The sequence below is a fragment of the Hylaeus volcanicus genome, chromosome 8 (genome assembly GCF_026283585.1).
Source record: "Hylaeus volcanicus isolate JK05 chromosome 8, UHH_iyHylVolc1.0_haploid, whole genome shotgun sequence".
NCBI classification, from domain to species: domain Eukaryota; kingdom Metazoa; phylum Arthropoda; class Insecta; order Hymenoptera; family Colletidae; genus Hylaeus; species Hylaeus volcanicus.
This window is the reverse complement of record NC_071983.1, coordinates 1,622,428-1,636,132: the sequence shown is the minus strand read 5'-3', so window position 1 is coordinate 1,636,132 and position 13,705 is coordinate 1,622,428. Positions and strand designations below refer to the sequence as shown.

Sequence of the window (13,705 nt, the reverse complement as noted above, 5' to 3'; positions counted from 1 at the left end):
TTGGGAAAGACTGCACTGGTCATCCGGGATGAACTTGTTGCACGAGTTGGACAAGCCCCGGAGAGCGTTTTTCGCTTTCCAAGGATGAGTCGATAGATTCCTTTGACGATAGATACGTATCGTCCGGAAGCGAGCATTTTATTCGCTCCACAACCTCTTAGACTATTTTATTTACGATTGTTGGCTATGCGGGAAAGGATATAATCGAAGATTTATAGAGGATACGCTCTGGAAAGTGTGTAACCAAAGATTAAAGTGAACACCAACGAAGGAGGCATTTTATAGAACTATAAATCAAGCAGAAATAACATTGAAACATGAGAAACACTGCTCGACGTTCCTCGACATCAGTCAAGGCTTTGATGAGGTCTGGCTTTCATACATACTCAAGAATTTACTAACCAGGCCTTATCTCGTAATAAAATCCTGCCTTTGGGAGAGGTAGCACGTACTTTTAACTGAAGTACAACACCGTAGTCTCCGGATACGATGAAATCAGCTCTGGGTTGCCCCAGGGTAGCGTCTCGGGGCCCTACTTATTTTTAATACACACCTCCGATGCACCAATCACCACCAGCACGACAATAATAACCTTTAATGGTGCTCGATGATACCCCTGTTGTGGCACTCGGGCATCTACAGGAATACCTAGATCGCGTTCGCCAAGCCACTTTACTCTTTGATAAAGGAACGAGGTAAATTCGTCGATGACTTCATTAGCGATCTCAGCCAACTACCTGTGGATCCTTTTGAGAAAATATTCTAAATGTAACAGTAGAAGGAGAATTTTTATATTTATCTGACAACTCCTATTTTGGCCGTCGCTAACGTGTTAAATAAACCACGAGATGGTCAAGGAAAAGCTTCACTCATGCACAGGAATGTCAACTAAAAGTACGAATTATCACTTGCTCAACAAACTGCACCAACGTGCCTCACCCAACGCGACTTAAAGCGGGACGAAAAGCGCCAAAGCTCTCTCCCCACCAATAAACAAAGAGTGCACCCAATCGTTATGCTAATCGCGATCCCTGAAAAAAGGCGAAGGTTAGCCATCTCAGGGTTAAGCTCGACATTGAGCGACACGTGGTTAACGAGATTATCGTGAATGTCGAGCTTCTGTCTTTCCAACGCTGCTCGTACAAGCAAGGACGCGCGAGCCAAGAGGTCCGCACCTCTTTCGAACCTTTCGTCAGAATTTCGTTCCATCAATGGTAATGTATCTCCGTCTCCTCGTTAACTAGAAACAAAGAGAATTCCCTCAAAGGTGGAGACCACGTTATTTTTCTCTGTCCTCGAATACGCCAGACACACCAGCATTAGGTGGCCACGAGTGAATTTTACGTGTCCCGTTACGCGGACCGAATCTCGGCGCATTCTTCGATCGGGGTCACGGCGAGCGTTGCCAGTTTCTCGCTGGTATTCACGGTTTATCCGCGACGATTGTCCGAATCAGGGAATGGCACTCGAGCTGTCTAAGCCAGGTTCGGCTTGTCTCCGAGAAAGGGTGCAGCAATAGAAGTTCGTGCACAAACAGAGGGTGGACGAAACGATTCGAACACCTGCGTAATGCCACAAAGGCAGCTTCCTGGAGCGTAAAAATAAACAAAGGCCAGCCGATACGGCCTTCATTGCGAGCAGTTCGATCAGGGTTTCAATCAGCGACGACTTGTTGGACGGTAAGTGCCTGCTACAGGGGCATACTTTTCCAAGACTTGCTTTTAGCGAAAGTGAGTCATGAGAGAGGTAGTTTAACGTGGGCTTAGAGGAAGCTCCATCGATACAGGCCACTACGGACATTTATTGAACAAGCAGTTGTCGAAACAGTGCGCGAGTAGTTGGATAGTCTCGCAGAGGGCTGTATTCAAAACGATTTGAAAGAAGATGGTTCCTGGCCAACAAAAACTTTCTGCAGTCCTTGAAACACGCTATGATGTTTCATTAATCAGGGTCGCTATTAACTCGAATAGTTCCTTTAATGTTACACTCGAAGAACTGTATATTCCAACGACGAGAATAAGTAAAAGTAGAGTTTAAGTGTGCTAGCCAATAACACAACCACTCGAAGCAAGTTCAGACATGCTGCTGGGTAAGGTTTCCCTGTCAGAAGATTACCAGAAAACATAAATAACAAAGTCCTGCAGTCTCTCAGAAATAGCTGAAACAAAAAAGGGTGGGGAATGCAGCAACCATTCGAGGATTAATACGGTTTCTATCTTTCTTGGAATAGATCTATGCAACTTTGGAATAGTTTCCAGCGGAATGTTAGTTGGCATTATTCGTTACGGTATTTAAATCAGGTGACCGTGGCGATTAAATACCTCGCTCAGAGTAATTATTTTATATTCCTGAAGAGGACCTAACCAGGAGAAAGTATAGTAGTATCGCCTTCCTATCGAGTTGGGTAGACTAAATAAAATTACGTAATTTCAACGGAATGTTAATTGATTCCGGAAAAATTCAGAATATTACATCTCAAAGTTCACACGTGAAAGAATCTCCATTGCCGTCAAAACAATTCGGTTAACGTCCTTTAAATCTACCTTAAAGTACCTTCCATCAGTTTCTTTTCCATAAAAGTGACCCACCCCGAAACAATACAACCCTACCGTCGAAATCCTCTCCTTTGTCACCTTCTCCGCGAAATCAATTACGAAAGAGGCTCACCCGTGTTCGTTAACGTATCCTCCACTGCATATGGCCGCGGAGAGAACAGGTGTACACTAATTCCGAGTTGACCTTTCGCGATTGTGCGGTTGTTCGCGCAGGTGTTCAAACTATGCGCGATTATGAGCAACAGTCGCGGCTGTTGCAGAAGACAACGATGACGCGGGCGTAGCTGCCCCCGCGAATTCGCGCCGGTCGCTTTTATCGTTTAGACCGATAATTATTTCCAAAGACCGCACGGCGGCCAACTCAGCCGAAGGAAAACACGAGGTCGCCTACGCGCCGCGGGAATACATACATTGATGACGCGGCGCGAACGCGTGGGATCATTGACGTACCGCGGAATAAATATTCGAGGCGACGAGATTCGCGCTAAGCAGACTGCGAATCGTCCGCTGGGCATTCTTCGAATCGGTGAGCGAGAACAAGCTGAATCCTCGAAGAAAGTTCGAGAACCATTGGTTCAACTTTGTACAGCACTCTCAGCCATTAGCTTAAATATTCCACGATTTGTTTATGCCGATCTAGGTTATACCTAGACCCGTCTCGTCCTCGAAACCACTCGAGGTTGTAACCTCCATCCGCTAGATTCCCAGAGTAGTCCTAAACCGGCAGGTATGATTCGTGAAATTGTCATGTTCGTCGCGTGCAGCTGCCCGGTACGAAAAACGAAATCGATCTCGAATTTCGTGGTCTCGGTATGCGTGTGACGCGTGCAACCTTGCGGATTTCGAAACATTCGAGGACCAGCCTTTTACGCGCTGCAGTGATATGCACGTCACGCGTGGCGGTCGTCGCGCTTTCTTTCTCCCGTGTTAATTGAATCGCTCGCACCTGGACAGGTTATGCTACCGTTGTTCCGGAAGATGGTATAAATTTAGACAGCGCGTATTCTCGGGCCGCTGCGAGAATTCTTTCGAATAAAAACTTGCACCGAATGAAAAATATACTTTCATCTGTTATCGATCGTTGTTCGAATGATGAGTGAAATGGAGGAAAACATTGTTCGGTCGGAGTTTAATTTATATTCAGATTAGTAACTGAACGTCGAGTTTACTTATTCACACTCCAATGGATTCAAGGATAATGATAGGTTTAAGAATTTTTGTGACCAGATATATATATATGTATATATTTTAAAAAAGAATTTAGTCTCGCTTAACTCATCCAAATTCGCTTCGGAGAACAGTGCTCCGAATTCGTCCGATTGGATTTCCGTTGCACAAGTAAATTTCGTTGGCTAACGAAACACGGTTCTGGCGTTGCAACACGCTCCGAAGCGGCGAAACTCCTCGCCAAGCAATTCGGCGTCCGCGATACGAGAGTACCTTGTGAAATGAAGCAAATGCACTTTCACCTGGTGTTGGTGGTGTTTCGCAACCTCCCACCGCCGCGAGCACGCTGTCCCCCGTTGTATCGTCGTCGCTCAACGAAAGTATAGCTCCTCTGGCGAACGTTCGACGTTTCGTTTCGATCGTCGCACCGTTACTCCGATTTCTGATATATAGAAAAACGAGCGATTTCTCTTCCATTAGCTGTATTAGGTCGCGGAAACCAGCTGGCAACAGTTGACAAAATTTTGGTACAACGATTAGAGGATCATCGTGAAGGTCTTTGGTTAGATTCTCTTCCGTAGGTCCATCCAGAGTAGTTCAAAGTGTAACGTTCGTGAGAACCACTGCTCTGCGTTGAACATCGTGGAAATTTAAAGCCTCCGTTCGTTACGATACCTCATTAGAAGTGCAGCTCGTCGGATTCGTCTTGGAATTCATAAACGGGTGTACTTCCCCTCGATAAAATGAAGATAACCTTGGAAACTTTGCAATTAGCAATCTGCTCTTAAACCAATCAACTCTTTTAACGAGTTACTTATTTGTACCTTCGGTAGTTCAATAAGTGATTCGAGTGTATGCAATATCGTTTGTAATTAGTGGGACGATCGAAGTTTACGGTTTTATGAAATTTATTACTTTTCATTTTTATCGGAAATAACGCTCTGAGTAGAGTAGTCACAAATAAACACGTTTCCGCATCCAAGCCAATATTTATATAAATATGGATCGCGATCGAAGCGTAAATTCCAGAATCTCGTCGCGCGGCTCCTCCTCCGTCGACGGCCATTCCATCTTCAATTAATTCCTTTCGTCGAATCGCGTGGTCGCGCGACGTCACGAGCCACGAGTTTCGTGCTTCGTTATCTAACAATTGTTACGCAATCGTGTTTTCAAACCCACAACAACCGGTCGACGCGTCCGCGTACGTACGCGGTAGGAGACGATCTTTTGGACGCACAAGCTTGGTGTTTGGGAACAGCGAGGTCGACGACACTTCCGAGACTGATAGTCACTGGTGGAGTCACGATTGGGGAGGGCTACTTGTTGAATTTTTATGTAGGCATTCGAAGAGTCTCGTGGTTCAAGCAGTGGGGAAATTAATTCGTATAGTGTTGACGCACTTGGTTATTGGAGCAGTTGGGCGTGATTATTCGGATGCTTTACTATTTGAGTGTTTTGGTATTCGAGTGCTTTACTATTCGAATGGTTTACCATTTAAATGCTTTGCTGCGAAGCCTCAAATAGAAACCCTCATGCGACCAGTGTGGACCACGCCATGTTCCAAAGGTCGAGCTAAAGGGTCGAGCGAAACAGGAAGTGGCGATGGGGTAGGATCTATGGTCGCGTGGACAAGCAGGTAACACGTCGATCGAGGGGAAAATTCCTGAACGGAGGGAAGAAATTTGAAAGCTGCCGGTGAAAGTGCGCCCGACTGCAACGCACGTGGTTGGTGAGCATGGCGACCTCGACCGTACTTCCTCCTCATTCGACTTGCCCCTCCTCCCTCGTTTTCCACGGATTTCCTTCTACATGGCTTTCCCGGCTTCCCCCAACCGCCTCCGTCCCGCTTCTGTTTCCACTTGTGCCCTTAATCATACTCGCGACCCTGCGAGCGCAGACTGGTGACCTTTGAACGGTCTTCCTTCCTCCTCGTGGCCTTTAAGCCGCGCTGCGAAGGTGGGAGAGTTCAACTGGAAAAAAAGACTCGGCTGGGTCTTATCGACTTCCGATAGCGAGGCTCGTGGGCGCTCGCAAAACTCGCAGACGCCTACGTCCAACGGTAGACATTTTTAATTCATCTCCGGTGCTAAAGGGAACCCCCCGCAGCCATAATGCTTATGGATTTCCCAAAGGAGTCCGGAGCCCAAAAGCTGGTGTTTCAGATTTTTTTTTTAGGAAACTGTCGGAGGTATCGATTCGAAACTTTGCGTGCGTGTTCATTCATGATTCATGAGGCAAGACACAGGAATTTTTGGAAGTGGTGGCAATTGGTACCGGTGGTGGGAACGAGGAGGTAAGACCGAGAGATGGAGAATTCAGGTGGTGGTTCCTTCAGACGATATAGACAGTGGCCTACTTCCTCTTAGGTCTCATCTTTTCACCTACATCTATACATCTGTACATATAAATAAAATTGAACCGTCTGTGCACCATTCTCTGAAACAAAAAATGAAGACAGCCTCGCCAAAGTCTCAAACATAACAAAAATTCCCATATCGTACAGCCAAGTAGTCAAAACTTAACCGTTGCACAAGAATCTATCCCCTTCCAAATGATACGAATGGATCCCTATCTAATATCGACGAATCGTTTGAATTTTAATCGTAGATCGACCAATCAGTCCCATTATGCGTAGCCTAGTCTTCCTCATGTTTGATCAGACCAGCCGGCCTTGGCGGTTTAGCACACGTTGCTCGCCGCGTGAACTTCCTCGCCACGTGGAGGGGGATCAACTGTTATCGAGCCATGCTCTTTCGCAAGAACGCGGAATCGAGGATGGCTGTGGGAAATGGTGGTCGCTGTTTCTGGTGTGCCTCGTGCCTCTCACGAACCGGGGAATTTCGAGAAAATCACCCAGGAAAATAAAAACGCGCAACTGAGAAGGCAATGTATTCGTTCACCTTTGTTGTTATCGATAGCATGTGGCCTCGTTCTTCGTCGTACTACCAAGGAATAACCTCTTAGCGCCCTACCCCCTCCTCGTTTCGACGGCTGTACGTAAACAAATATTTTTCAGCCGCGATTCAGTGTCGATCTTCCGATGGTATCCGCGAGAACTGTTGGACGTACGGAGAAGTAAACAAATTCTGCACGAGTTCTTGGTGGAAAATTACACACGGTCTATGTGTACAGTGTCAAAAAATCATTCGTAAACTTTTCGATTTTAACTTTGTCCGATTTAACATCTTCGCCAGAGTCTTCGAATCGCATTCTACGATTGCGGAATCGAAATCGGCGTATTGCCCGATTTCTGCCGTCGATGACGATGAGTTTTGCCTCTTGTAGGGCATATGGCTCATTTCACGCTACCTACTCTCCTTCACGGTACGTTTGTATTATAGTTGTCGCAAGAATGAAACGCTGAATTGCTTTACTGTAACACTGGCCGGCCATTGTGCCGCCAATATTAGGATAGCTCGAAATAGTAGCTCAAAAATTAACTGAACGATCAATGCAACCTCTTCGATTTAATCGAGTTTGTACGAGTCGTTATTTATTAAATAAATATTCAGAATCGGAGCTCCAAAATTATCCATGTGAAACCAATGGATATAATATAATAATTTATCGATTCAATGAACTAAAATAAAATTTGCAACCACGAATGCACCAGTTTCATCCGGCGATCGAGAGTCTCCTCGGTGCGTCCGCGACAACCGCGAAGAAAATGATCTGAATCGGACGCACGAACGAGACCACGTCCGTTACGCGTTTCGCTAGATCACCGAACCACGCGTTTCCTGTCCTACTGACACGATTTTTTCTTCTGCAATTATTTTCCAAAGATTTACTTTTCTCGCCGGTACGAACGTACTGCTGGGTACTGCACAGAACGATCTGGCTTCGTTCGATTTTAACCAACGCGATAAAAACAGTACGACAGCCACGTTTCGCGAATAATCGGCTAACATGAATGAAACATCAGGCATTGGGAGGAAAATAAAGTGCTGCATATTTAAACGCGGTAATACCTAATCAAACGAGGGGCAACTTACACGAAACGGCGCGAGTTTTACGGGCCGTTTGAATTCGCGCCGCCACGTGCTCCCGATAAGATTATTTGGCTAGGTGATCCTCTAATTGCCGCGTTTAAACAAATTCGGGAATCGTGTTCTCGAATCGACGGGACGAATCGAACGTCAGAATGGGAAGTCGCGTGATTACCACGACGATATTGTTATAGACGGCTCGAGTTGCGAAACGTTTGGCTACCTCGTCGGTGTAGCTGGTTGTTTGCGCAGATGCCGTTGTTTGCACACGAAGCGTTTTATTTCGAGTAGTAGAATTATCGAGCGTATCGGTACGTTGTCGGAGGTAGACGCGTTCGGGATTGATTCATGCTACCTGGCGATCGGGCCGGCATTGTTCTATTCACAAAAATGCTCGCGAAAGAGGTCGATACTAAAGATTATAACAGAAATAGATGCACGATGATAACATAGATGATAACGGAAGAAGAAAGAACCGCATACAAAAAAGTGAACACAACTATCGCGATGATTTATGAGGAAAGGAGTAACTCGCGTAGAAAGAGTACCGCGTAAATCGAGGGATGGGTGTATTTACATGTCGAATTCAGTGACGCGTGATTCCTATCTCGTTCGCGGTGGCATTCAGCGGCGGATTAAAATTATATAAGAGCCGATCCCATTTCGCCTACCCCCACCATCGTCGGCGACATTCCCCGGGTGAAGGACCCAGGGAATGAAAATTGGAATAGCGTTTTACGAGCTAGAGACGAGCGTGACTCCGTTTCGGTCGAGATTAAACGGATAAATTGATAAACTGCCGCGAGGATGTGAAATTCTTCGTGCTTTAGCCCAATTGCGGTGCTTCCTAGAGTGGAGGAACGAGATTCCGTATCTTCTAGCACACACCGTGGCCAAATTGTATCCGATAACTGTCATAAAGGTCAGCAGTATTTGCGTGCAGGTATCGCAATGACAATCGCATTTCCGTGTTGTCTCCTTAACGTCTTTGGAACCCACTGCACAGTTATTTTTTTCTGTTCCCCTCATTTTTACGAATTATATGCTATTTTACCTAACAAGCCTTTCTCTCGCACCGGAAGTGGTTGGTTTGTTACGAGGTGTAGTAACTCCTCCGTGGAATCCGACGGTGACTTGGTTCACTAATTGCGGGGCAGACTTCGAACGTAACACGGGACTTTTATTTTCTTCCTCTTAACGATCCTTTATTCTCTCTTTTCTTTTTTCTCTTTTTTTTTTTTGCAACGTCCCCAATTATCCAAGAAAACACAATTCCCTTGGAAAATTATGCGAAAGTAGGCTCGCTCGCTCCATTCATCCAAGTTTCATCATTTTAGGGTTTTTATGAGTACTCACACCCTCTTTGAATGTAGAACATAGTAATGGTATTAATAAGTAGTCCGTGCAGGAACTGCACCATTCGAACTATTTTGATAATTAGATTCGAGTTTCCAAGCACGCAAATAAAATCGATAACATTCATCGAGAAGAAGATTCATTCGTAACTATTTCGAATAAATCAATCGTTCCTGAATGACGAATAAAACTTTATTCTCGCAATTAACGAATAAATTTCGACGCGGTGCCCCTCCAACGTTTACAATTTCGCAGCGAAGTATTTCCAGAGCCAATCGATTCACCGTCGTTCCCAAAAAAACGTTGTGCAACGCTCTCTCCCTATCGGTGGCGTTCGCGAGAAAACGTTAACGTCAAGAAAATTGTGAGGCAACACGATAAACGCCACGTGCAAAGAGAAATAACCCCGCTGTCTGTTCGTGTCGTGCGAGGAAGTTAGGTTTGCCGTGCATCGGCAAAAAACGTGAAATAATCTAGCCAGCCTGTTCGGTAACGTTTTCCATGAAAACGTTCGTGTAGAGTTATTCAATGACGTAAGTCGGAAAGACGTCGCTGGATAAGCGAGATCGAGGGTTAACGCGTTTGATCCTCGCTTCTTTCTTTTTTTTTTTTCGCTGTTTGTTACGTAGCGTTTCTTGCCACGGGAATACATAAATACATAAATTAATAGCATTAACCTTGATCCAGGGAATTCGATTTCGTACCGATAGGTGCATCAACCGGTTAATGACACAATAAATATCGAGCATACACGAGTACAGGAAATTAATATCCGCGTCGTGACGCTGTACATATTTACGTCGTGGCTTGTTTGAAATTCATCGCGAATGATAGCGAGGAGCTCGTTTCGAAATGCCTTAAATCCAACAAATACGAAGCTGAGTAAACTGAGATAATTACTCGAAACAAAGGGTTATTCAAGAAAGGGCTTCTGGATTTTTTTGTTTATCGTGGTATATCCTTTTTATCTTGTTTGGAAAAAATATATCTCACGGTAGCCGTAAAATAACGTTGACAATAAAATCCTAATCCCGATTCTAATTTTACCCAACTCTCCGGTGACAGAGCGAACACGCATTCGATCTCTCGTGCATGCACTCGTGCTGGTTCGCATGCTAGAGGGCTCGGCGCTTTTTCCGCGAGTTCGAATGACGCTTCACCGTGTTAGGCACGCCGGATGCACTCTTGCACGTGCAGATTACCGGTCGAGGGAACGATAATGCGAATATAATGACGACGTTGCCACGGATAAACAGTTTTCCTTCTTGGTTCCAATCGTTTTCACGCGTCGAGCGCACGCTACGAGCTCGCTTATTGACCAAATTATTATCTGGGTAAAAATTGGGAATGACGAATCAAATTCAATTCGATAGGAGGCTTCCGAGTAAGACATTAGTTTCCAGTCTTAGTTTCAAGCTCTTGAATTCTTGAATCAAAGAGCTCGACAGATAGGCGTGTTTTTTAATTGAGAAGTCGAATGTCGGATTGCCTCGTTCGCTCGCTATCAGTCTGGCCCTCGATTGATGAGCGTTCGACTGATTCAATCGCCGATAAACCGACAATTGTACTCGATAACGGGAAAAGAGCTGGCTAATCGCGGGATTATGTGGAAACTGATTTGCTGTCTCGCTATGTGAAGTCCAAAGAATTCTAATTTTACATCATACGCATCTATTCTCATTAATTCCATAGGATATCTAGCTAATTTATAAATTGCATCAATTTCAAAAGAAAGAAAGTCTGAAGTCCGAACATCGGTCGACAGTCACTTAATGAAAAAATCAACAAACAAGGAACCTTCCCATGCTCCTTGTACGTCACCACAGCATCGTTACCGTGATGGTGGTTCTGCTCTTGATCATGAGCCGTATCCCTTCATCAATCCTTCAACCGTTAACACGTGATTTCTGCGCTGAATACTCCCTGGACAAAAAAGGCGACGAACACGCTTCCTAGATGCCAGGTTTTCAAAGTAAATCGCGCACGAGGAGAGATCCATCGGAAAGAGATCGGGCGCTTCCCTAACGATCATTGGCGAGTATCCATCACGTGTAACAGTATCGCTGGTTTTTCACCGCGCGCGTTTCCTGGAAGAAAAGAAACACGCGATTTTTCCGACAGATCTCGTTTTCCGTTGAGCAGGGTTTGCCCGTAGCCCCGCGGACACCTGTTATTACGATATTTAATGGTAATCAATTAACTCGTTTCCCAACCATTTAACATAGCAATTAGAATTCGCAATCTGCACGCTCCAGTTCACCACGAAACTGTGTAGCGAAACCCTGAGATTTCAAAGTGGACCAACGTATCGAGAGGTTCGGGTCGTTTTCCCCACTTTGTTTGCGAACCGCGCCTCCACGCAAGAATTCGCGAGTCGAGCGTAATTCTCGCGGGTTCTCGTTATTGCCAATAACGCGGTCTATTTTTTATTTCCATACGCGGCTCGAATCGAATCATGCCGGGCAATTATTTAAACGACATCCTGCCCGCGATCCCGTTTATGGCATTGCTCTGAGCGCGAGCGGGACTGGATCGTCGGGATTAAAGTTTAGAAAAAACATAACTCGATTGGGCGAACGGATTTCGAAAAATAGTTTAAACGAACGTTGTACGTCTCGATAAGATATGAAGTTATTGTTCAACACATATTTTCGAGAAACGGATCATTTTCGTGGCAATCTTTTTGGAATTTATTTTGAAGCGCGAAGAAAATATTTCCAGTTTCGAATACGGAAGAAGTGAGAGCAAATGAAGGGAATTTATTGAATCGATTGTTTTGAAACGCGTTGATGATAGTGTGAATTTGGTACGAAACAGCGAGTTACTTACTGGCGCACCCGAGTGAATCCCAAATGCACTCCATGCTGACGCAATCCGAAGGCAGCGTGTCCTAGGGCACGTTCCTCGCTCAGGAATCCCATTCGCGGGCTGAGTAATTACGAGGAAGTAATCACTGACACCGCAATTAAGTTGGCGCGATTCAAGGGAAAGTGCGAATCTCTCGAGGCTTTCAAAATTTCGCGCTTTCACCCGTTGGAAGCGATGGGCAACATTTTATCGAAGTAACGGGTGACAAATGAGAATAAGATGCGCAGCGATTTATCGGCGACATTTAATAGATCGTACAACCGTCGCCTCTGGCACGAAAGGATCAAGTAATTTGTATTCGAGTGATCTATTTATTACAGATTGTTTCAATTTTGATAGGATATAATTTACTGTAGTAATATTCGAATACTTTATGGGCTGATCGAGTATTTATATATTCTTGACATATATTTGAATAGCGGAACGAGGACTGTAAATCAAACTTCTTTAAGTTCATCGTTACTTTTTGTACTTTATTCTCGTTCAAGATATTTTATATGCCACACATAACAACGAGGTTCGGTATAATATCGACGATTACCGTGCCACTGAAAATAAATAGAAAACCACTTACTCGGATAAATCTAATACTCGTGCAAACAAATCGTAAGATTGTCTCGTAACGTTCTTACTTCTTAGACGCAAGATCACCTCAAATAAAGGATTTTTCAAGAGAGGCTTCGGTCAATACTTTTTTAATAAAAAATAAAATCTCGAAGCCTCCCCCCTTAGAAAACGTAACAAATAGACCCAGATCAGTTTTGAACGGCACAAGGTTGCACTGAATGGGTAACTTTATAATGGAAGCTGAAACTGAAATTTTTGGGGTGTGACATTCGATCTCACACGGATACGTTCATCCTGTTGCAGACGATGAGCTTGACCAAACGTATAGACGAGGTCAGGTTGCTCGAGTCACGTAAGAGCGCTCGGCTGGCTGATCAGGATACCGATTTCGCTAGGCTCGCCGATATGGCTGGTGACCGCAAACGGGCCTCTTCCCACTCCATCGACGTGCCACACGTGATCGGGTAAGTCTCTTCACTTCTTCGTATAACACTTTTTTCCACGCGTGCATTGCACTTTACGTCAGTCCGTATCGTTAAGTAACGATTACGTATTTCTACATAATATTTTAAAGTCAATGGTATCTTTTCCAATGTGCTTTACAAAACAATAGAGAGTTTGCCATTTAGGAATTTTAAACAGGATATTCTTTATTTTTCATTATTTTTTTATAGAGAGCTAGGATCTAAATTTTCGATCTTTCTTGGACCAGCAAACTGCATTTTATTCGCTTCCTTTTTCTAACCGAGTTCGACCTCAGATATCGATACCTAAACTATCGTCGTAGGTATCATATCATCCTCGACGATCCATCCCGAAAAGTTCCCTCAAATCCTGCATGCAGTTACCATTCTTACACCCTCGACAAACGTTCGGAAGACCATCTAGCTGCGTTGAGTTGCTGGACGAATGCCGTGAGTATTCTTGAAGAGAACATCTCACTTGGATCATCAATTTTTACCGTCCGGTCAAAATGTTCCATTTTTCCAATAATTATCGCGTTACGAAATCGGAGCATTCTATCAGAGGAGCCGACGTTCGATAAATTCGTTTTAAATTCAACCAGTGGGTTCCACTGCGTGCACGAGGACCTCCTAAAACTATCTCGTAAAAGTGATATACGCCATCCTAGCCGTGCACAATTTCGCCATCCCTTCGAAAAATTCTTTTTACGCTTGGACCCCTTCCGTGATAGATTTAGCG

At 44.7% G+C, this 13,705-nt stretch overlaps 1 protein-coding gene across 2 annotated transcripts in view; it reads left to right on the top strand.

The window, feature by feature from the left end:
* The window catches only part of LOC128881516 (zinc finger protein 395), a 97,401-nt gene that overhangs the window by 23,151 nt on the left and 60,545 nt on the right, over window positions 1-13,705 (top strand). For both annotated transcript variants that reach the window (XR_008458096.1, XM_054132635.1), the window contains exon 2: window positions 12,806-12,966. Coding sequence is in view for 1 of the 2 variants with exons in the window: in XM_054132635.1 (XP_053988610.1) it covers window positions 12,806-12,966 (161 nt within the window). In the remaining variant the exon portion in view is untranslated. The remainder of the gene's footprint in view (window positions 1-12,805; window positions 12,967-13,705) is intronic.